General features: G+C 40.7%; 1 protein-coding gene across 8 annotated transcripts in view; it reads left to right on the top strand.

The window, feature by feature from the left end:
* Nucleotides 1-24,601, top strand: part of LOC143134028 (uncharacterized) — a 36,210-nt gene extending 11,609 nt beyond the window's left edge. For 3 of the 8 annotated variants that reach the window (XM_076294083.1, XM_076294078.1, XM_076294082.1), the window contains 4 exons: nt 3,455-3,587; nt 15,771-15,804; nt 16,173-16,389; nt 22,557-24,601. In XM_076294083.1, the coding sequence (XP_076150198.1) occupies nt 3,455-3,587; nt 15,771-15,804; nt 16,173-16,389; nt 22,557-24,074 (1,902 nt within the window). In that variant the 3' untranslated portion in view covers nt 24,075-24,601. Of the gene's footprint in view, nt 1-33; nt 553-3,454; nt 3,588-15,770; nt 15,805-16,172; nt 16,390-22,556 lie in introns of those variants that run through there. The other 5 variants (XM_076294084.1, XM_076294079.1, XM_076294080.1 and 2 more) reach the window with 4 other exon arrangements.
* Nucleotides 24,602-25,355: the final 754 nt, after the last annotated feature.

Below are 25,355 nucleotides of genomic sequence, written 5' to 3' on the forward strand. Positions count from 1 at the left end.
AGCTTGAACGAACAATTCACAATTAAAGTGGCGTGAATGATGATGTTTTCACTGGTGTCCCTTTGTTATGACGCACTTTCTGCGACGGTCACTCGTCTTTAAATGACTTATCCCTCTCAATTCATTTCACACAAAATCTAGTTAAGAGCTAGGCTAGTTGGCGAACTCATTAGACCTAGTATAGTGAATTACTCATAGTTTGTACTTTCCTTCGAAATGGTGAGTCACTGCATGGTACCGCGATGTTCAGTCAGAACAAGGAAAGGACAAAAAGTAAGTTTTCATCGTCTACCGAGAGATGTGGAGCGCTGCAAACAGTGGCTATGGGCAATGAAGCACCCGATATATTTACAACACACAGCCATGAAAGACCTAAAAAACAAGATGGTTTGCAGTCTCCATTTCAAAAAGGAAGACTTCGAGCTCAATGTCCTGGGAATGAAGAGAGTCGCTCTTTTGGATACCGCAATTCCGTCGGTGTTTACCTTTCCAAATGACTGTGAACAGCGTGCAACATCTGGAACTAGTAGCGCTAAACGCATTCGCTTGGAGGTAAGAGTCTCGCTCGATTGCTGATAACACACACAGTGGTCTGCAGTAAAGCAGGACATCAAACATGAGTTGTATATGCGTTGGCTGTTTACTAAGTAAACCTACAATCTTCCGCATTTTTTCCTCGCTTGTGGTTCTAATGTGTCGGCGTCACTAAAAACATCTCGAGCAGGATAGTTCAGTCGGATTGACTACTTGGAACTAATCCTCGAAGAAACACCATTTCCTGGTGGAGATAACTGGCACAATTTTAACACTTATATTTTGTCAGTTCAAACTCGATTCACACGAAGACAACTTGAGAGCTGTGGAATTTAGGCAGAAAGGAGTCTTACATGTTTACTCCACGAAAGTTGAAACAAAATCAAGTTCCACACTCTAGCAAGTAGGTGGTGGTAATGCGCCTTAACCACCATACAAAAAAAAATCAAAGAAGTTGGCAAATTCATTCTGATACTCATGTTTTTTCTCTCGAAACAATGTTAAATTGCCTTGCAGTCAAGTTTATTTATATAGCGCATTTCATACACAGAGGTCATTCAATGTGCTTTTCATAAACAAAACCAAACAATAACAAATAAAAGCATAGAAGGGCAATCTAGCCAAAGAATAGTTCAAAAGGTAAAGATCATAAAACACACAAGGTAAAATAATTAAAAAATAAATAATAATTAATAAGCAAAAAAAAAAGACAAGGTAGATTTATATAAAGGCAGATTCAGAATTTGTAACTCAGCGCAGTTAGCAGAAAGCCTCTGAGAACAGTTTGGTCTTAAGTCTAGATTTAAAACTGGTTACAGTTGGGGCCTTTTTGATGTAATCCGCATAGCAACTAAATGCTGCTTCACCATGTTTAGTTCTAACAGTAGGTTTTACTAACAGGTTTTTCACCTGGGGACCTGAGAGGACGAGAAGGTGTGTACTGCTGAAGCATGTCTAATAGGTATTTAGGTCCTGCTCCATTTACTGATTTATAAACAAGCAATAGTGCTTTAAAGTCTATTCTGTGACTTACTGGAAGCCAGTGCAGGGACTTAACAATTGGAGTAATGTGGTCAGTTCTTTTAGTTTTTGTTAGAATCCTAGCTGCTGCATTTTGTATCACCTGAAGCTGTTTAATAGTCTTTTTAGGAAGGCTTGTGAACAGTCCATTGCAGTAATCAACCCTGCTGGAGATAAATGCATGAATGAGTTTTTCTAAGTCATGTTTTGACATCAGCCCTCTAAGTTTGGCAATATTTTTTAGGTGGTAAAAAGCTGATTTAGTTATCGCTTTCATGTGGCTGTTGAAATTTTGGTCACTGTCAATTAATACAACCCTTCAACCCTTTTGTGTCAAGGAGAGTGGCAACCCTTTCCTCCTTTTTACCAAATATGATTACTTCAGTTTCTTCTTTGTTCAGCTTTGTTTGACACATCCAGGTGTTGATTTGTTCTATACACTGGTACCGGGTACCATGATGTACACTCACAACAAGGAAAGGACGAGCAGCAAGGGCCATCTGGAACTAAACGCATTCTCCTAGACGTGCGAGTGTTGCTTTTTGGTAACAAGAAGCCAACAACCACACCTACTCACTCACTCATTCACTCTCTCACATACACACACGCACACTCTCACATTCTCTCTCAAAAATGTGAACGTAAATAAAGTTGGTTTGTTGTAGATCTGCAAATGTTTCCACTGGTATTCCTTTGCAACCTCATTGAGAAAAGCAAGGCAATCATACCTCCTATTTCAAAGAATGTAAATGTTACAAATGGTAGCTGGTCTCCCCAACTAATAGGAGGCTCCTACCATTCCAGTATCCACACACACACACACTGTGAAACTCATTGTGGCGTTTGTTCTGGTAATAAATTGCATTCTAAATGTATTGCCTTCATAGCCTGGTAATGCCACTCACCACTGCTTGTTCTCGTGAAGAGAATCTGGCTTCTCATGATTATAATTAAGAATTTAGGAAATGTCTCCAACTGTAGCAAAGTAATGGGCGTAGACTATCACTCCCTCAGGAAATACACAAGGCCTTGGTTCTCAGTTACTGATGGTTTATTTGTTTTTTCTTTATTATCCACCATCAAACTCTTTAAATAACAGTAAAAGAACAGAATAAACATTCATTCATACTGTAGCATGCATACAAACATCTTCTGAATCACATACGACATAAAAAGCGCAAACATACCTCGCTGGCTGCACATAACCATGAGGGAATGAGGTCATACGAAAAAGCCTTCAAATGTCCTTGTAACTTCAAGATACCTTAAACTTCGCGGGTATGCCGGTGTGACCGCAAGTCTCACAAGTTACCTTTCGGTTGGCTCTCCAGGTGAGCTGTGCCACACATACAGATGTCTGTGTGCAACACAACGTCACTAATTAACAATAACATGAGACAAATCAAAAAGAAAATAAACCAAAATAACATGCACAATAACAACATTACAAATAATAACACAACTAAACAAATATAAATGACAAACAAACTTTGGCAGTTACATAGACATTGCGTGAATTTTGGCTTGGCTAGACCAATGATTTCAATCACATTCATTAGGGATTTCTAACATCTAACTTCGCCTAAGCTTTATAACCTGAAAATAAGCCGCATTGGTAGTCAGGAAACAACATATGTAGGCCGACCTTTGCAGTATATAAATATACATATTCTTCAAATGTAATTTCATTATGTTTGCAGAAGTTGCTACTACCATTTACCATGGCCCATCAGCCCTGGTGTCTGAGGGAAACGTTAGTGAATTGTCGTGTGCCAGACTATTATCTCTCAGAAAGGAGATTCTAGGTGGGCATGGCCAGGCTAATGCCTTTGTGTTTGTGTTATGTATACATACATCAGTACATACATTTTTCATTTATGTTGTGTCATTTATCAATTAGGGTAAGGTGTGTGATGTCCGACAGAACCTACCAGAAGGACAGAATGCTTCCCCTCAGGAAACCTCTACTGCTGAAGAACCTACGGCAGATTTACGACATGTTCTCCCTTCAGGACCCATGCTACAACAATGTGGTAAGACACCAAGCAATGTGTTAACAGCTGAAAAATCTTCCTTAGTTATGACACACAGTTTGGCCTCTGTCTTCTCAGACGACTCCTTGGCGAGGTTATGGACTTTTTTTCACCCCCTGCAAAAAACACCGGAAAACCCAGGGAGAAATCAAGAGGTGGGGCAGGGCTGGAATTTTATGGCGGCCATGGCCATCGTTGCCCCTTGCGTTTAAAAATCGGATGTTCACAAGCCACTGTAGTTTTGGTGCTTTGCATGACTTCTTCCCCCTTTCTTTTCATATTCTGCTTAATGTCTGACTGATGCAGCTATTTTAATTTGTAGACAATGGCCTGTCTAAATAATCTTAGGATTCACAGCAGTAATTATGACCGCTGCTAGCAAAGTCACATTTTTTTTTTTCCTGTCATCTACTTCCTGAATTTTTGGTCAACGATACTTGGACACCGAAACACCGGGGCACATAAAATTTGTTGGGTATGTAGCCCCACTAGACTTTTACGGAAACATTTTGTTTGGTCCCCAGGAGCCACTCCCCCCCGCGCTGGGCCCCCCAAAACCCCAAAAATGCAGTTTTTCCTAAATAACTACTTGAACTGTGGCACCGAGGATGAAGAAATTTTTATATTATGTTGGTCTCAAGGGCCCACATCAACCTAGGCCATAATCACTCATTTGTGATTTGCACCCCCCCTGTAAAAAAATGAAAAAGAAATATAATTCTGCTTTAATCGCCCCTCTCTTCAGTTAAAATGTTCATAACTGCACCAAATGTTATATGTATGATTAACCTGACATTCTCTGGGGGTATGCCAAGTTTCGTAGAATTTCATCCATGGGGGGGGGGGTCTAAAAAATTAAGTTATGTGTACATTTGGTGACCATACACTCATTGGGATGTAGATTTTTTGGCTAGTGCTACAAATCTATTCACCTTCGCAGCGCCAGTAGGCTACTTGCTGTGCAGCCCGCACACACACACACAGGCATGCCAAACAAGCATACACAAAAGTTTCAAGAGTGGGGGTGTGACAGAGTGACCCACACTGTCACTTAAATATATACACACACACACACACACTGTGACGGAGTGACCCACACTGTCACTATGTTCCTTTGGCAAAGTGCATAGATTCTGTTACTGTTATTTTTCTGCCAGTGATAGTGTTATGATTTCAACTGCAGGTTGTTTGATTTAGTTTGTGTAGTTGCGCTGGAGGCGCAAGAAGGGGCGTGTGCCCCTGGGTACCCAAATTGGCTGATTAGCCTAATAAGGAGCAGGCCTGTTTTTCAATTAGGGGAGGTCACCTGATCACTTTAAATCCCTGTGGAGGGAGAAGGTGAGTCCTCTAGAATTGCACATGTTGTGCGTACCTGACACTGCTGTGAGTGGTTAGTATGATTGTGCGGCTTATTATAGTCCAATGTGTGACTCCGCGTTTTTGTTTGTATTTTGTCTAGTCTACGAGTCATTGTTTTTTTTTTGTAATTAATATAGTTTACTTTTCGGTGTTTTCGGAGTATATCCGCTGAGTCAATAAACCTTTTTACACCAAAACCTGTCTGCTTCTCCTGGACCACGAGGCTACATTATCACAGGGGGATGGAGTAGAAGATGGATACAAATTGATTAGTCTGATTTATGTTCGCGGAACGGATGTACAGGACTGAGCGGTGGTCATATTTTGTACCGCTATGCGGTACATCTAGTTAATTTAGTCTTTGATGCTGTGGAGAAAGTGACCGTGCACAGCAAGAAAAATCCAACATTCAGAAGACGGGGCAAGAAATTTAGATAATATGCAGCTTTGGAAAGCAATAGCCTAATGCAGGGGTGGGCAACTAATTTCCCCAAGGGGCCACATGACAAACTGGGACTGTTGAGGAGGGCCGGACCCAAAATACCGAACTCAAGTATGAACTCAATTCTGTTCAATTCTATTCTGTTCTTGTATAACATTAAGTAAATCATTTGGTTTTGTTTACTAGTCGTAAGAACAGATGAAAATGTGAGGGAGACAAAGGAAAAACAGCAATATTTAGTCTATGTCCAGTATTTAATCCTCATTCTCGAAAAAAAAAAATTGACATTGACATTTTTTTCAGTTTTCAAAGACTGATATAAAAAAGTACTACAATATCTATATAATTAGGCTAGGTCATGAAAATGTGAAGGAGTCAGTACAACCGATAGGCCTGTGCCACCATTTCATCAACACTCAGCAATATTTCATCATTAAATCATTACCATCATTAAATTAACTCTATGCAGAATTAGACTATGAAAATGTGGAGCAGACAATAGTAGGCTGTCATTAGTTAATCAACATGCACAAAGAAAACTATTTTAAAAATGTAGGCTGTGTTTTTGCTTTAACTTTATGCACATAACTGTGATTGGTCAACTCGCTCTGTGTGTTGAGCCGGCTGCTTCAAGCAACCTGTGGGTAGTAGCATCATGTTCGCTAACATAAGCTTTGCAAATAAACTCAGACATATTTTGGTTACAATTACGAGGTTATCCGATTGTAAACTGTCTATCTACCAGTAACGTTTTGAAATGAACACTTCGTATCGCCAACGAGCAGCAGTAGGAGTTCGTTCTAACAACCTTTGCGGTGGTGAGCGACGCAGACATAAGAGACACAAAACTTTGAAAGGTTTACGCCGACGTAAAGGCAACTGCATTGTGTCGACACAGAAGCAAATTCTATTCACCAGCACATCAGTGAGGGTGTTTACGTCGTATGCATCCACGCACAAATGTATGGGCGTACAAATAGCAGTCGCTTTCAAAATAAAAACAACGATATTGATTTGCATGCATTATCTCTATGCTAGGCTCTTGACTATTGTTCTTTCACGGACCTTACGCGGGCCGGTCAGGGAAAGCCCACGGGCCGGATGTGGCCCGCGGGCCGTATGTTGCCCATGTATGGCCTAATGTCAGCGAAGTAATATTTTCCTTGATAATGTGTTAACGTTGGCGTTAATTTATCGGATTCTCTCACATTAATGCAAGGAGGAATTCTATAAACACTACCCTGGCCCATAGTGTTAATGTTATGACGAGATAGCTCGCAAAGCCTTGCCTAACACTATCACATGTATCCCATCACATGAAAGAGCGTTTTCTCAGCTTTTAAACTGTCAGCCGCTAGTTGCAGTGATGAACGGTTCACGAGAAAAGTAACTTTAATTAGAGTGCATGAAAATGCAATCTACTGTTATCCGATTTCTTCTTATTATTCTTCTTCTTCTAACGCTTTTTCTGCGTCTAATGCGGCTTCAACCATTTAACGTAGAAACTTCATTCAAACTGCGTTACGTAGGTCTTACTTAGGACAGGTGTGGAATGTATTTTTCATATTTGTAACTTTTATACTTTTTGAACTATTAATTAAATTAATATTACTGAAAATTACTGAAAATTTCCCCATAGACTTAACATTGCCGATTATGGCATCACAATAGGGCACTTGGAATCCTATGCCAAGTGTTCCGGCCAGAGCCATATGGTTCCGGCCACCTCCAGCAACTGTCTGTCTCAGGCTTTAAGCATACAATCTGGCTCTCTTAAGACTACAGATCCTGTTCAACTGTTTCCTCTGCCCACAACTGTTTCAAAATAAAAGTCTCCACTACAATAATTCCCTATTAAATATTTTAACCATTTAAACTATCCAACTATTTAACTGTTCAACTATTCCAACTGTCAGTTATCATCATTTACTGAACTCAACTGGTTTTTTTTCTGGAGCTGCGTCCGCACTTGCTGTAAGTTTTAATTGTATGGGAGTCTCGTGTTGTTAAGGGATTTGTTTATGTAGTTGTCATAGTTACAAGTTGGTAAACTAGTTATTAGCCGTAGTGGGTAGTGATAGTTGATATTGTTTTCATTACGGCTGTCTGTTTAATTGCGCTTAGACTGGCCTTGGTGTCGTGAGTTTTTAGAGGGGGTGGTGTTTTTAAGTGTAGCTGGACTAAGTAGATTGTTAACGTTAGCTTTACTGAACTCAACTGGTTTTTTTCTGGAGCTGCGTCCGCTCTTGCTGTAAGTTTTAATTGTATGGGAGTCTCGTGTTGTTAAGGGATTTGTTTATGTAGTTGTCATAGTTACAAGTTGGTAAACTAGTTATTAGCCGTAGTGGGTAGTGGTAGTTGATATTGTTTTCATTACGGCTGTCTGTTTAATTGCGCTTAGACTGGCCTTGGTGTCGTGAGTTTTTAGAGGGGGTGGTGTTTTTAAGTGTAGCTGGACTAAGTAGATTGTTAACGTTAGCTTTACTGAACTCAACTGGTTTTTTTTCTGGAGCTGCGTCCGCACTTGCTGTAAGTTTTAATTGTATGGGAGTCTCGTGTTGTTAAGGGATTTGTTTATGTAGTTGTCATAGTTACAAGTTGGTAAACTAGTTATTAGCCGTAGTGGGTAGTGGTAGTTGATATTGTTTTCATTACGGCTGTCTGTTTAATTGCGCTTAGACTGGCCTTGGTGTCGTGAGTTTTTAGAGGGGGTGGTGTTTTTAAGTGTAGCTGGACTAAGTAGATTGTTAACGTTAGCTTTACTGAACTCAACTGGTTTTTTTTCTGGAGCTGCGTCCGCACTTGCTGTAAGTTTTAATTGTATGGGAGTCTCGTGTTGTTAAGGGATTTGTTTATGTAGTTGTCATAGTTACAAGTTGGTAAACTAGTTATTAGCCGTAGTGGGTAGTGGTAGTTGATATTGTTTTCATTACGGCTGTCTGTTTAATTGCGCTTAGACTGGCCTTGGTGTCGTGAGTTTTTAGAGGGGGTGGTGTTTTTAAGTGTAGCTGGACTAAGTAGATTGTTAACGTTAGCTTTACTGAACTCAACTGGTTTTTTTTCTGGAGCTGCGTCCGCACTTGCTGTAAGTTTTAATTGTATGGGAGTCTCGTGTTGTTAAGGGATTTGTTTATGTAGTTGTCATAGTTACAAGTTGGTAAACTAGTTATTAGCCGTAGTGGGTAGTGGTAGTTGATATTGTTTTCATTACGGCTGTCTGTTTAATTGCGCTTAGACTGGCCTTGGTGTCGTGAGTTTTTAGAGGGGGTGGTGTTTTTAAGTGTAGCTGGACTAAGTAGATTGTTAACGTTAGCTTTACTGAACTCAACTGGTTTTTTTTCTGGAGCTGCGTCCGCACTTGCTGTAAGTTTTAATTGTATGGGAGTCTCGTGTTGTTAAGGGATTTGTTTATGTAGTTGTCATAGTTACAAGTTGGTAAACTAGTTATTAGCCGTAGTGGGTAGTGGTAGTTGATATTGTTTTCATTACGGCTGTCTGTTTAATTGCGCTTAGACTGGCCTTGGTGTCGTGAGTTTTTAGAGGGGGTGGTGTTTTTAAGTGTAGCTGGACTAAGTAGATTGTTAACGTTAGCTTTACTGAACTCAACTGGTTTTTTTTCTGGAGCTGCGTCCGCACTTGCTGTAAGTTTTAATTGTATGGGAGTCTCGTGTTGTTAAGGGATTTGTTTATGTAGTTGTCATAGTTACAAGTTGGTAAACTAGTTATTAGCCGTAGTGGGTAGTGGTAGTTGATATTGTTTTCATTACGGCTGTCTGTTTAATTGCGCTTAGACTGGCCTTGGTGTCGTGAGTTTTTAGAGGGGGTGGTGTTTTTAAGTGTAGCTGGACTAAGTAGATTGTTAACGTTAGCTTTACTGAACTCAACTGGTTTTTTTTCTGGAGCTGCGTCCGCACTTGCTGTAAGTTTTAATTGTATGGGAGTCTCGTGTTGTTAAGGGATTTGTTTATGTAGTTGTCATAGTTACAAGTTGGTAAACTAGTTATTAGCCGTAGTGGGTAGTGGTAGTTGATATTGTTTTCATTACGGCTGTCTGTTTAATTGCGCTTAGACTGGCCTTGGTGTCGTGAGTTTTTAGAGGGGGTGGTTTTCCGCGTGATCAATTAGGACTAGCATTTAAAGTGGTTATTGTGCTGGAGCGTCAGCGGAGGCGTCAGCGCTCGTGTGCAGCCGTCCTCGTGTGAAGACTTACTCGTGTCAAGACGAATCGAGTCTACCTGCGACGAGTCCACCGAGCAAGGACACAAGCAAGGCACCTCTCAGATAAGTTTCACTCTTGTCTCACCTTGTCTTGTTAGCTGACAATCCTTCTAATAATGTGCCTTCAACATATCCCTGTATCCGGTCAGGTTAATAAGCGTACTGGTGTTGAAAGGCAACAATCAGTTCAGCAGGCTTGTCCTACTTTTTCTGTAGGGTTGTGGAATTGCCAATCTGCAGTGAATAAAGCGGACTTCATTCCTGCTCTGGCCTCACAGTTATCTCTTCAATTGCTTGCGCTTACAGAGACGTGGATTAGGCCGGAGAATACTGCCACGCCTGCAGCGTTGTCGACCAGTTATGCTTTTTCGCATACCAGTCGTTCGTCTGGTAGAGGAGGCGGGACAGGCTTTCTCGTCTCTGATGATTGGAGGTTTACACAGTTGCTGCCTGCTCAGGTCCACAACTCGTTTGAATATCATGCCATCATGATAACTGAACCATACAAATTATACTTGGTGGTTATTTATCGCCCTCCAGGACAACTTGGGAACTTTGTGAACGAGTTGGACATTCTACTGTCTGCTATTCCAATGGATGCATGCCCATTATTAATCCTTGGCGATTTTAATATTCATTTGGATAACTCGTCTGCAATTGACTTCCTGTCCTTACTCTCCTCATTTAATATCACACGTGTCCACAGTCCTCCTACTCACAAGGCTGGTAAAGATCTTGATTTAATTCTGGTACGTAACTGTAATACAGACAACGTTTTGGTTAATCCATTACATGTATCGGATCATCACTTTATCAGATTCTCTGTGCGTCTCCTGGATAACCCAGCAGCTCCTCCTCCGATAATTTCGTTCCGGCGTAATCTCAGAAGCCTCTCAAGTGACCATTTTGCAACATTAGTAACATCTGCTTTACCTACTCCTAGCTCATTCTTGACACTTGAGGTTAATGACGCTACAAAGACTCTCTGCTCTACACTGGCATCTTGTCTGAATGCAGCATGTCCTCTTTCCTCAAGACCTACTCGTTCTAAACCTCGCCATCCATGGCTGACGAACAGTATAGTCTCAGTACGAAAGGAACTTAGAGCTGCTGAGAGGAAATGGCGTAAATCCAAAGATGGAAATGATCTTAGTAACTACCAGTCTTTGCTGTCATCCTTTTCATCCACTGTTACACTTGCAAAAAAGGCATTCTATCAAAGCAAGATTGAGAGCGCCACTGACAGTAGACAACTTTTTTCTACTTTCAAATCTCTCCTCAATCCTCCACCACCACCATCAACTACTTCACTGTCAGCAAATGACTTTGCAACATTTTTCACTGAAAAAGTTGCTAAAATAAGTGCTCAGTTTGATGCTCCTATAAGGAGGGCTTTGCCTTGTGTTAGTACGACCCCATCATTTGACTCTTTCTCTCCTCTTGATGAGGAAGCAGTCTCTCAATTGCTTCAGCGATGTCGTCCAACAACATGCCCATTAGATCCTGTCCCGTCCACTCTTCTACAGTCTATCTCACCCGCTGTTCTACCAGCAGTCACACATGTATTTAATGCTTCTCTCAGTTCTGGAATAGTTCCTTATTCTTTTAAACAGGCTAGGGTTACACCTCTGCTAAAGAAAAGTACACTTAATCCAACTGAGGTGAAGAACTACAGACCTGTCTCCCTTCTTCCTTTCTTGTCAAAGGTTTTGGAGAAAGTGGTCTTCAAGCAAGTTTGTGACTTTCTTCATCAGAATAATCTACTAGACCCTATGCAGTCTGGTTTCAAGAGTGGTCATTCTACTGAAACTGCTCTTCTGTCTGTGACTGAAGCATTGAGAGTAGCTAAGTCCTCTGCTCAGTCATCAGTATTAATTCTACTAGATTTATCTGCAGCCTTTGATACTGTTAACCATGACATTCTCCTATCTATACTATCTGAACTGGGAATTTCTGGAAAAGCTCTTGACTGGTTTGAATCTTACCTTAAAGCGCGTTCTTTCAACGTGTCTTGGCAGGGACAGGTATCTAAGTCTCATGCCCTCACCACAGGTGTGCCTCAGGGATCAGTATTAGGACCCTTGCTTTTCTCTATTTACACCACTTCCTTAGGTGATACCATTCGCTCCCATGGATTTGACTATCACTGTTATGCAGACGACACTCAACTTTACCTGTCTTTCCCACCTGATGACTCTAGTGTTTCCCACCGGATTTCTGCATGCCTTAAGGATATTTCAGCCTGGATGAAAGATCGGCACCTTCAGCTTAATCTCTCAAAAACAGAGTTTTTGGTGTTTCCAGCTAAAACAGCTATTCCCCAACAGATTAACATCCAGCTTGACTCAACTTCACTGACCCCAACTAGATCGGCACGAAACTTGGGCGTTGTAATTGATGACCGACTTAACTTCTCTGAGCATATAGCTTCTATTGCAAAATCATGCCGGTTTATGCTTTACAACATTAGGAAGATCAGACCTTATCTGACACAAGATTCCACACAACTTCTTGTTCAGACCATGGTCATCTCTAAGCTGGACTATTGTAATTCACTATTAGCTGGCTTACCCGCTTGTGTAACAAGATCATTACAGCTGATTCAAAATGCTGGAGCACGCCTGGTCTTCAATCAGCCAAAGAGGACACATGTAACTCCTCTCCTAGTTACTCTCCATTGGCTCCCTATAGTAGCCAGGATTAAATTTAAATCTCTCACTTTGGCCTATAGGACACTAACTAGATCTGCTCCTAGTTATTTTAATTCAATAATCAAGCCTTACATGCCCAACCGCCCACTGCGGTCTTCTGGTGAGCGTATGTTGTGTCGACCAGTCATAAAAACTGGGTCTAATTCCAGACTCTTTTCTTCAGTGGTTCCATGTTGGTGGAATGAACTGCCCAGTGCTCTCCGTTCCTGTGGTAGTTTTGGGTCGTTTAAGAGGGGTCTAAAGACATTCCTATTCAACATATACCTAGTTGTTTAAGCGCTTATGTGTTATGGTTTATATAATGTTGTTTTTATTTTAATTGGGCTGTTAATTAATTTGACATTATTGTTTATTATTGATATTCTCCTTAATGTAGTCTTAGCATGTTATTGTTTTTATATTATTGATTGAATTGACATTATGGTTTTATTATTGCCTTTCCCCTTTTTTACATTGCTTTTTTTATTAGGCTATTGATTGAATTGATATTATTGTGTACTACAACTATTCTCCTTACTATATTTGACCTAGATTTTAATCTGTTCCCTGTTCATTTTTAAATATTATTATGTTGTTTTGTATTTATATGTCGCTTTGGACAAAGGCGTCTGCTAAATCCATAACCATAACCATAACCATCATCAACTATGCCTCTAGCCTACAGTACTATATTAAACCACCACCTACCTAGCAACCAATTTAGCAACCATTGAAATTAAGCATCTATGTCAGTTTCCATAGCAACCAACATGATTATACTAGCAAACCACTGTAGTAACTCCTTTATTTCTGATAGTAGCCACCATGGACACCCTAGCAACAACCTAGCAACGACTTCAAGTACCCTAGCAACAGCCTAGCAACCACATTCACAGTTAAAACCTAGCAACCAGCATAGCAACCACCATACTACTCTACTACTCTAGCAACAGTCAGTTGTCATCAACTTTGACTCCCGTCAACTGTTTCCTCTGCCCACAACTGTTTCAAAATAAAACTTCTCACTACAATAATTCCATTTTAAATAATTTAACCATTTTAACTATCCAACTATTGTTCAGCCTTTCAAACTGTCAGTTGTCATCAACTATGACTCCTGCCAACTGTTTCCTCTGCCCACAACTGTTTCAAAATAAAAGTCATCACTACAATAATTCTATATTACATTTTTTTACCATTTTAACTATCCAACTATTTAACTGTTCAGCCATTACAACTGTCAGTCGTCATCAACTACAACTCCCGCCAACTGTTCCCTCTGTCCTCAACTTCAACTTCAAAATAAGTCCTCAATACAATAATTCCCTATTAAATAATTTAACCATTTAAACTATCCAACTTTTTAAATGTTCAACTATTCCAACTGTCAGTTGTCATCAACTACAACTCCCCACCAAACTTTTTTCTCTATCTGACCTCCATCTTTTTACTTGGATTAGATTTTAAACAATATTCAACAATATTTTATTCAGCAGCCATTTTTTCATTTTCATGCACTCGTAATTCCCAGGAATTACATTCTCTAGTTTAATCATATTATTGTGCATACAGTTCTGTGCCCATTTCCCCACCCATTCATCTCAGTGGAATATCTCAAGAACTCTTCACTCAACACATGACAAACCATATGTCAGAATAAACAACTGACCTTACCAAACACAAAGGTGTAAATCATTCCCCTGTACAATTGGCTGTTCCAGAGTAATCCGGTTTTGAAATTGCAGCACATTTCTACATGCATGTCTCCAACTTTGGGCTTTTAAGTTATGTGTTTAAAATGTGCTTAAATTGTTTAATACCGGTACATGATTTTATAACAGGCTAAATACAAAATAAATGTTACATACAGCCTAGACATCTGTAAATATTACAATCAGATGATTTACAGTTCTGTGTAGGCTAATATTTCATGTTTCTGTGATACAGGTCTACTGCTGTGAATAGGCTAAATTCAACTTTGATCATTTTTATGTAGGCCTACTGTAGGCTATTGTTAACTTTGGCCTCGGTTCCCTGAGTGTGGCCTTCGTGCCCCCCGCCAAATATGCCTAACCGAAGGCCAAGTCGCCTTTACCCTAAAATTATGAAATTCCAGGCCTGAGGTGGGGTGTAGAAATGTTCCCTAATATGTGCCTGCCACATAAATAGTCCATAGCCTACCTAACTACGTAGCCTTATGACAGAGCAGAAGGTAATGGTGAAAAAAATTTTGGTGAAAGTGCGGTGAGCTGCATAAAATGTGACTTGTTTTGTATGCTATGGCAGTCATTCTTAAACTGGGGATCACCAAAGAGCCTATACGTGAGGGGTTGCGAAATGATTTGCAGTCTAAATTAAAGAACATTTTCTAAAGGTTTCTAGACCAACATGCTTAAAAGGAACTCCCAACTATTTAGGCATGTTTGCCTAAATATGCTATAATCGCTCTCCCCTACAAAAAATATAGTTAGAAGCACATAAAATAATTTTGTTATTTCAATAAATCCTCACAATTTAATACACCATTTGAACTACGGAGTATTGTAGCGTGCGCAATGAACTCTGGGTCGATGCCGTGTATTGGTTGCAGTCAGGTTGAGAGGCATAGGCAGTGTTAGTCATTGGGCAAAGTCAGGCAATTGCCTAGGGCCTCGGCCACTAGGGGGCCTCGTCGGATTTTGTATTTTGTGTTTTTTTGTTATTTTGATCCCGCACATGCACATGCATGTACATGCATACATACCAGGGATGGAATTTAGCACCCGGGTAAATTGCGTTAATTTGAAGTTACCTACAAAATCTACCAGTGAGCCGCCCCACAGCATATGGAGCAGTGCTTTACTTTCTGACGCTACAATTAAGACACTGCTCTCGTGCCACTACTACGACTCCAAATTGTCCTTTGCCCAGGGCCTCTCTCCCTCTGCACTAACATGCACCGATTAAAAAAGGGGGCCTTTTGCTCTTAAAGGAGCCACAGCACTTTTTTGACAAGGCACTATGCTATTCGGTTGACTTAGTTTTGTTGCTGTTGTGCATGCAGGACTGCGATAATAGATAAGATAGGCGCGATCATTTTGGTCGTTATATTCGTCATGGTAAATTTCGTCATGGTAAATTTTCATACGGTAACAGCTGCTGACAAAGTAGAGCTCTTTACAACAGACACTGATTCTCGGTTGCCATTGGCAATCGTTTTTGACGCACTCTTGCTTCCTCACCTCTCTGATAGTCTTCATTTTCATGTAAATCTCGAGTACTGTCTTCCGCTTTATCCTCCTGATTTACGGTGCACTATGAGAGCTTGATGGTACATGTTAAACCCATTTAGAATATATAAGATAGGATGTTTGAGTATTATTGCTGAAAATAATATGTTTAATATAAAATCCTACCATTGAATAAAGACCAGACGTGCATATATAAATGGTCTAGTTGGCATTTGTATTAAAGTTAGATTATTATACCCTACAGATACCCAGAGAGAGTCCACCACTGTACAAGGCAGGTAAATGCATTTCTTATTGTAAGCTTTACGTGCATTGACATAATGCTACATTAAAATAAATGATTGATTTCAATTTAAAAAAAATCCACCACAGGGATAAGCTAATGAGACCACAGTGTTTCTGTGGAAATAGATTCTGGATTTAAAATTATTGTAATATATCATTATGATTGTAAAATATATTACTCTACAGCAGATTCATTTACTATGTTATGTGTACAATTCAAGATGCACCATTATGTCGGCGACTCTTCCTGTGACATCCAAATATGGAAAATAGAAAATATTTTATAGTGTGCAGGGCAAGCTTTTGTCAAACTTTTATTTGCCTACTCACTGCTTCACTTGTGTTTGTTGTGTTGTTGAAGGAACAGCCTAATTGCGGATGTCGTTGTGAAGCTTGCTTGCCTGATAGAGCTGTTCGAGAAGTGCTTAGGGTGCTGCAGTGATGCCTGCAGTATCACTACAGAACGCAAGGGACTTGCCTTCAACGTGGTGCAGCAGTGCTGGAGCTGTGGCAAGACCAGGAACTGGGCGAGCCATCCTCCAGACCACCAGCCACCTGACCCAACAGTCTCTCAAGAAGTAAGGGCCTGGCTAGTGTTCATTTCGTTAGATGAGACAAGACCAAATATGTTTGTCAACGACCTTTTCTTCCACGACTAAGACGAAATGTTGCTAAAGATAGGTCTTTGATAACAAAACTGCCATAAGTGAGACCAGTGGCCAAATTCACACACCGTCCGCGCCACAGTACGTGTCATACAGATGTCAGACACGCATTGCGTGAAAGAGCAGAACCTAAGCTTTCCAACAATATTAGTGGATAAACGGTGTGATAAATGGTTCTTAAGACAATTATAGTAGCCTAATGTTGAACTTTAATGAAATTGAATATTTATATTCTGCACATGGCTCTGCACACCCATTACTCAGTGAAATATCTCACAAGCGCTTTACTCAACACATGACAAGCCATATTTCAAAATTATCAGCAGACCTTAATGAATACGAGGATATAATGCATACATCTACAATAAGGCGTTCCTGAATAATCATCACTTGGGAATGTGTCTCTAAAATCAGCAACATGACAGTTTTAGCTAAGTTGCATTGAAATAATTCAACAAGTGTGTTTTGTCAGGTAATTTATACGACGGAGTATTAGGGCCACACATGAAGACAAAAAATATTTTTGCCATGGCGAGATTAAACTCGACGTGTCTACTTTAAAGTCGCCATGTCGACATTAAACTCAACATTTCGAGAATAAAGTTGAAATATCATATCTACTTTAATCTCGACGTGTCGACTTTAAAGTGCTGACATTAAACTCGAAATAAAGTTTAAACATAGCCTACAGTTTAAGCTATGTAGCCTACATTAACACACAATATGTGACTTGAATAATAGGGCTACTTTAAATAGGTGTTATTTCAGATACATTGCAGATATTCAGATAGATTGCGTCTTCTCATTGCCGTCATCGTGAAGCGCTGTATCTCGCGGTTATACCATGCACTATTATATAGCTAGAATAATACATGTTTCTAATGATATAATGTTTCTATAGTAGGCTACAAAATGTTATTTCACTCTGTTTTACGTGGGTAAGGCCACCGCACATCCAAATAACTGCCCTTCATGACCCACAGGCCGTCACTCTCCATAGGTTAACATGGCAAAACTATTTTTTCTAAAACTGCTTTTCCATGTCTCACCTGCAATACATATAGGAGGCTTTAAACACAGATATGTATAAGTATATAGGCCTATACTCTTTTGATCCCGTGAGGGAATATGTGTGCATTTACTTGCACACATAATACATGGGGTTGCCTGGTCGGGATGACAGCTTCATTCGTCCCTCCATAGACATTTAGCAGTTTGCATACATTACAAACAAACATGCAATGTGAAAGTCTGGGATTGGGGAGCACTTAGTATAGCTAGTCTAGTGCATAAGCATGAAGTTGAACCTTTAGATGAAAAACACTATTTAACTAGATGTACCGCAGAGCGGTACAAAATATGACCGCCGCCCAGTCCAGCACATTTTTTTCACAAAAATAAATCACGCTGAAAGGCCTATATGATTCTGTCTCACTAAATTGCATTATCCACACTCAATTCTCACTGATATCTGCTAGACAACAAGTACCAAAACATGATTAGTTCCTAGATTTCACATGTAAAATTCATTTTATACAACCCCACCTCCATCTTGCCTGTTCATAATTCTGAGAAATTCTTGAATTGTGTGCATGTGTGCATGTACATGTTTATGTTGTGTGTGTGTGTGTGTGTGTGTGTGTGTGTGTGTGTGTGTGCGTGCGGGCTTGTGTGTTTGCCTGCGTATGTGCCTGTGCATGCAAGCGTACATATGTCTACTGTGTGAGTATGTGTCATACGTATGATTACTGTGAATGTATGTGTGTGTGTGTGTATCTGTTTGTGCACATGTGTGCACATGAAATGGGTTAACATGACCCCTGGAGGCAAACATACGGAAAAAAATGGTCATCCTAGTCCCTACAGTTCTCAAGATATTCACAGAGAACTGTGTCTGCCCTACCCTCCTTTCGGGGGGTCCAGTCCAGCGGGGGGGCTACAGATCAAAATGAAAAACGACGGTTCCATGCTATCCATGTGGGGTTACATGCCCACCAAGTTTTGTGTACCCCGGTCTTTCAGTGTCCCGGGAATCCTTGTTGGTGTACGTCACTAAATGTACACATACATTATTTTATTGTAAGGCCCCCCATGAACGAAAGTACAAAACTTGGCATGCATTCGGAGGGTGTCATAATGATCCTACACTTTTCATTTCGTGCAGTTTTGACCTTGTCAGCCAGAGATATTGTGTTGAAAACACCACATTTTTGCTTTTTAATTTTTAACTAGGTGGCGCTATACATGAAATGAGTGGTTATGGAATGGGTTGACATGGCCCCTTGAGATCAACATACAAAAAAAATGGTCCTTCTAAACCCTACGGTTCTCGAGATATTCACAGAAAACTGTGTCTGCCCTACCCTCCTTTCGGGGGGTCCAGTCCAGCGGGGGGGGCTACAGATCAAAACGAAAAACGATGGTTCCATGCTATCCATGTGGGGTTACATGCCCACCAAGTTTCGTGTACCCCGGTCTTTCAGTGTCCCGGGAATCCTTGACGGAAATTTGGGCATGCGAAAAAAAAAAAATCTGACTAAACCTATATGACCGCCGCTTCGCTGCGCGGCGGTCATAATAATAGGCCTACAATAAATAAATAAACCGCTAATGACGTTTACTTTTGACCATCGCATTTATCGCCTGTAACTCCGTGATAACAGGAAAGCATTTGGCTGAGCAACGGAGGTTATGTTCTATGTTTTGTCCACATGATGTAGGCCTATGTCTAATCATTGTTGCACTCGAAGAAAACTGCAATGTTTCATTCGTCCTCCCTTTCAATCGTCCCGAGCGGTCGTTCTCTCTCCAAACTAACTTTATTCTCAAAATGTTGAGTTTAATGTCGACACGTCGAGATTAAAGTCGACATGATATTTCAACTTTATTCTCGAAATGTCGAGTTCTAAAGAGTTTTAAAAAAAATTTGCCATGGTGAGATTAAACTCGACAAGTCGACATGTCGAGTTTAATCTCGCCATGGCAAAAAAAAAAAAATTCTTCATGTGTGGCCCTAATACTCCGTCGTATAATTATGACATTCAACCAGTATTTGAGATGAATAAAATTTAACTAAGATACCTTGGTCTTTTTTCAGTAAAACTAGACTAAAATGATGAGACTTTTAATTGACTAAAACTTGACTAACTGTTGATATGTGAATGACTAAATATGACTTAAAACTGATAAGGACATTTGGCACAAGATAAGAATAAGATAAAAAACAGGTGATAAAATTAACACTACAGATTAGTCAACGTATGGGAAACACCAGTGGCGGACCGTCAGGGCCTTCAAAGCCTTCTCTGAAGGCCTAACTATTTTCAAACGAAAGAAAAATAATAGTGTCTTTAATAACATTGTACTTTAGCATTTATTATTTGCTTCTGCTTCTCCTTCCCCGATCGTTCTCGACTACTGATATCCCACCGCTGTCTGATATGTGATTTGATTGGCAGATTGTGTGAACAAATAGTGAGGGGGTGCGATACATTTTTATCCAATCGCACGTCTTCTCTTGTTAAGTCCCGCATCAGGCCTTCACAAGGAATCACTGCGTTTTCGGTACCTAAGCAACCATTAGAAATCATATGTTTGGATTCGGCTTGATTGATGGCTACATCTGACTGATTAGCCAATCAAATCGACCTGTTATGGCGAGGTAGGCAGGTCTGACTGCAGCTGGGCCTGCAATGTTCCAAAAGAATACCCGGAACCGTTCATCACGAATTTTGACGCTGTCTGTTTTACGTGATGAACTTCGTGAGCTGTTAGTCAGACAGACAAACATTCACTGGAAAAGTACATGTCACACTGACATGACTATGGTTATAGTTATGAACAGTAAATTGACCGTTTTTGTTTAAAAAATATATATTGATACGCCTTCATTAAGCAAAATAATATAGGCTAATGTAACGTTACAGTGTCAGCTGGACTAGTTATACATGTTAGCAAGATGCACATAACGTCAGCTAGCTCTGCACGTAGCTGGTAACCTATGCAGGAATTGGTAAGTTTTGTTTCATGTTTATTTGATAACATAGACTTGTAATACAGTAGTACTATAGATGCTTGTTATCTGGCCCTTTTCTATATAAAAACTGTTTTTGTGCTGCTTGCAGACTGCAGTGTCTGCTTGGTTACTCTACTGTATGCTAGCTTGAGGAGTTGGTGGCTTTGGTGAAGATGTCTGGATCGGCATATATGTGAAAACTGTCATTTGTCTTTGGTTCCCTGCCCTGCTAGTTTAGTCTGACTTTTTATCTCTCTGAGTTTTGTGGAAATTATTGGTGAAATCAGACCATCAGACCAGGCTATCAGACATTCTAAAATGGCCAACAAGCATTAGCAGCATTAGGGCAATACACATAGATATACGGCAATACATTTGGTGACTTAATGTTTAATAGCATGGTGGTGTGATGTGACATTTTTTTTTTATAATTTCTGTTGAGACATTTTCTCATAGTGTAGGCCTACCGCGAAATAGCCTACTCTTGGCAAACACTGTAGGATAGCCTACTGTAGTTTCACGTGAGTAATCAGAGCAGCGTACCTAGAACAGTTGCACTGTAACGTTAACGTTAGAGCTACAACTAAATAGGAGAGCCACAGTCTGAAGCAAGTTTGCTGATGTCAGATTAAACTAGGCTACTAAATGGTTTGGACACATCATTGTTGACCGGTGGCAGTGCTATATGTGCGTGCAAGTCATGAACATAAATTAGGCAACCGATAGCCTAAATATTTCAAAGTAGTCTGCACAAACCCATACTTGAGTACACTTGGTGTTAACTTTCAATATGACATGGACTAAATTGCACGTCTTTACTGGCAGCAGCAGGCAGAAGTTTATAATGTACTTGTGAATATGGGTGGTAAATAAATAGCCTAGCCTACTTTGCTGCTGAGGGTGATCTGTTAACCAATAAGCAATCGGAGCATTAATTGTTTGTGTAACGAAGATTCTAGTGCTACAGACTCGCGTAAGAGAGAGAAAACTATTCCCCCACCATGAAATGCTGGAAAATTGCACACATTTTAACGCTGAAATGTAAAAAAAAAAATATCCGCCGTAACGCCCCCCTATTATTATTTTTGTCAAAAAATAGTCATCATTGAAGGCCTAACCACTGAACGCACGGTCCGCCACTGGGAAACACTGACATGCAACTTTCAGTGGTGAAGGAGATAAGTAAGGGATAATTGACGACACGGTGGTCTGTTAACAGAAATTAATGCACGGTCTAGGTTGTAATACGGCCCGATGCGTAGCGTTGGGTCGTTTAAACCTCGTAAGTCCATTAATTTCTGTTAACAGACCACCGTGTTACCACCATGGAGTTATTCCACTGTTGCTACTTGCGTTGTGTTCATTTCCGGTTATAATTTAAATGTTTTAATCGCTAGAACTGTCTTGTTTGTAGCACTAATTTTTCCTGACACATTTCATCTAATTTCTTAACTTGCAGGACAAACTGCCGTTACTAGTTCTAAATGGATGGTTGCTATGGCCAAAGGCCAGTCGTTAGTTCTAAATGGCTGGTTGCTACAGCCAAGGCCAGTCCTTAGTTCTATCTCTCCCGTTGTCAAGCAGGCATATCCCAGGATTCTGATTAACTTTAGCTTTGAAACTTAGCCTGCTGCCATCGATCTAGCTAAAAGCTCCATCATATGCTACAAAGTTGCTATGTTCTGAACGTCTGTATTTTACAGCGCCGATGCAACGTGACAGTTCATTTGAACTTCACTTAAACGAGTTCGGCGAAATAATATAGAAGTGTGATACAGACAAAAAAAATGGATCTACTTCATAGGTGTGCAAATAACATGCGTTTAATGGTCGTTCTAAATTATGTAGGACAATGGGAAATTCAACCAAGTAGTGGGATAAGTTACCGTATTGTCTGAATAAGGGACTGATCATGGGACAGACCCTTCACTTCTCATTGGTCATGGTAAATCAGTTTCACTCTGGTATATCCATGATGGCATAGCCGTTTACTATGGTAATGGTGCATCCGCATTTTATTCTGAATCAAATTACTAATTAAAACTGTAAACACTGTTTCATATAGACACCTCAAGAGTCAGAGCCCTTACCCGAAGACGTGGAGGAGGATGAAGAGGAAGATGTGGAGGATGAAGAGGAAGATGTGGAGGAGGAGGATGAAAAGGAAGATGTGGAGGAGGAGGATGAAGAGGACGAGGAGGAAGATGAGAAGGAGAAATGGAAGTCAAAGAGGAAAAGGAAGGACAGTGATGAAGAGTGGGATCCAAGTTCTGAAGAGTTCATGGAGACGAGCAGCGAGGATTCTGAAGGTGTTGATGAAGGGGAGGAGCATATTCTCCAGGTTGCGTGGTGCTGTGACTGTGGAGAGGAGGCCAGTGCCCGCTGCTTCAAGCAGAAACACCTGCAGCTCTACTGCTGCGTTAAGTGTGGCTACAAGGTTGGTGACCAGGAGCTGGACTGCCCAGACGACCAACAAGCCCAACACACCATCAGCCCAGAGGCCCCTACTGCTGCAGACCAAGAGAGCTCTTGTGATGTTAGCCAAGCAGCTGAACACGCATGCAGCCCAGACGCCAACCGCAGTAACAAACAAACTGCTTCCAGTGATCGTCTTGAAGATTCAAATAGCATTAGCAATCAAGGGGTCATAAACTGTGATGAGCTGCATAAAACCAGAAATGGCAACCAAGGGTCAATTAGCAAAGGGTTAATCAGCAGCAGCAGCCACAGAGTCTGTAGCGATCCAAAAAAGGGTTCTGTGAGCAGCAGCGACCACAGAGGCTCCAGAAATGAAAGCCCAGAAGACGCCAGCAGTAGAAATCAGGGCGGTAACACTGCGTCTGAAGTCGAGTCGTCTAACAGCTGCCACCAGGAAACTAGTGCAGCAAATGAGGAGAGACGACACCCTCCAAAATATGCTGTCTACTTCAGTGATCTGTACAGCCTGCAGACCCATGTGGAATACTCACATGGTCATAAACGTGAGCTCTGTCCAGACTGTGGAAAGTTCATCGACAGGCACGACGGCCGGACTTCGCACGTCTGTGATCACAAAGTGAGGCTGTTCTCGTGTCTGACTTGTGGCAAGCGATGCGTCAATGAGGTAGGCCTCCGTAGACACAGTTATATGCACACCGAAGACTATGTGCTTCCCTGTCAATGCTGCTACAAGAAGTTCAGGTTCCAGAAAGACAAGCAGGAGCACGAGGAGACCCACAAGGGGGAGAGCCTGAAGTACCGCTGCTCCGAGTGCCCCAAACGGTTTGCAAATCGCTCCAGTCGAAACGCTCACAGGAAGACCCACTGGAAACATGGCAGGTTTTTCTGTAATGTTTGTAACAAGGGCTTCCCCGATCCCCATCACCTCAAGAGACATGAGTTGGTCCATACGGGAGTGAAACCCTACAGCTGTAAGCTATGCAACTGTTCCTTCAACCAACCAGGCCATCTGAAGTCCCACATGCGCCTCCACACAGGGGAGAGACCCTTCAAATGCCAGGACTGTGGGCAGTGCTTCAACCACAACGTCAGCCTCAAGAACCACATCCAGCGCAAACATGGACCAGCAGCTGAGGGGGATTAGGTGGGGGGGGGGGTTGGGGATGACTGGACTGGACTGGACTGGACTGGAGATTTTTTTGTATATCTCATTGTTTGCCAGGAAGTTGGCCATAAATCTAAGGAATAGAAAATACTAATCACTTTAGAATTTTACATTTACATGTGTAAAAGCATCAATAAACCACTCAACTGGAGAAACCTTCCCAAATGTAAGATGTAGACCTTGGGGTTAATTTACAAACTATGGCTACACAATATATAATTTATATATTCATGTCACGCTCAATCAATGTTTGACAAACAGTGAAGCTCACCCAATAGAAGTGCTGTTCTTCTCATGCACTAGGCATGCTCACCAATCAGAAGTGCTGTTCTTCTCATGCACTAGGCATACTCACCCATCAGAAGTGCTGTTCTTCTCATGCACTAGGCATACTCACCAATCAGAAGTGCTGTTCTTCTTGTGCACTTGGCATGATCACCAATCGGAAGTGGCCCAATTTAAAATGACATCTTTAATATTGAATTAAACTTGACTTCAAAAAACTATATCGGAAATGAAATCGCTGTCACAATGTCTGTCAAGAAAATCGAAATGATATATTTTTCTCCATCATCAAATTGTGCAGCCCTAGAAGAAACCCTACGCAGCGAAGAGCCAGAAGCAACAATGTGTGTTGTGTGACATTTAGGCTTATTTCAGTAGCCTGTTGTGTGTGTGTAACCTGTGTTTACATTATGTAGTCCAACTCAGGCCCCTAAATCGAAATGGTCATTGTGGTGTAGGAATTAACATTCCTGAATTTAAAAAAGACCTGAGATATAGATCAAATAATCTCCTCTTAGTATATACAATCGAAATGACTGGCATAATAATATCACTAAGAGAGAAAACCATTACAATCTCTAATATACTCAGATGTAATGGCTGTACTGCAGAGCTTTGAAAGTGGTGATTCAGTCAGAGGAGATCTACTGATGGAAGTTAGAAATATATATGGTATTAGAATCCTGATTAATGGTTCAGTTCTGTTGGGTTCCAGCACATATTGGAATTAGGGTAATGAAAAGGCAGATGGATTAGCCAAAAAAGGCACTAAAAATTAATAAATAGAAATTAATGTTCCAATAGGGAAAGGAGAAGCGAAAGCTAAACTTTTAAATTTGATATCATAAACAGATGGCAACAATAATGGGAAGCTGAACCTAAGGCTATGCACTATTAAATATTGAAGGAACAAGAATGAATATGCAAAATAGGAAAGAATAGTGTACAGGTTTGAATGCTACACTTAAACTGGTA

The sequence above is a fragment of the Alosa pseudoharengus genome, unplaced genomic scaffold (assembly GCF_046254945.1).
Source record: "Alosa pseudoharengus isolate Yale_2024_CS ecotype anadromous, Long Island Sound unplaced genomic scaffold, YU_APseudo_1.1 YU_APseudo_1.1_scf_2, whole genome shotgun sequence".
In the NCBI taxonomy this organism is placed as follows: domain Eukaryota; kingdom Metazoa; phylum Chordata; class Actinopteri; order Clupeiformes; family Clupeidae; genus Alosa; species Alosa pseudoharengus.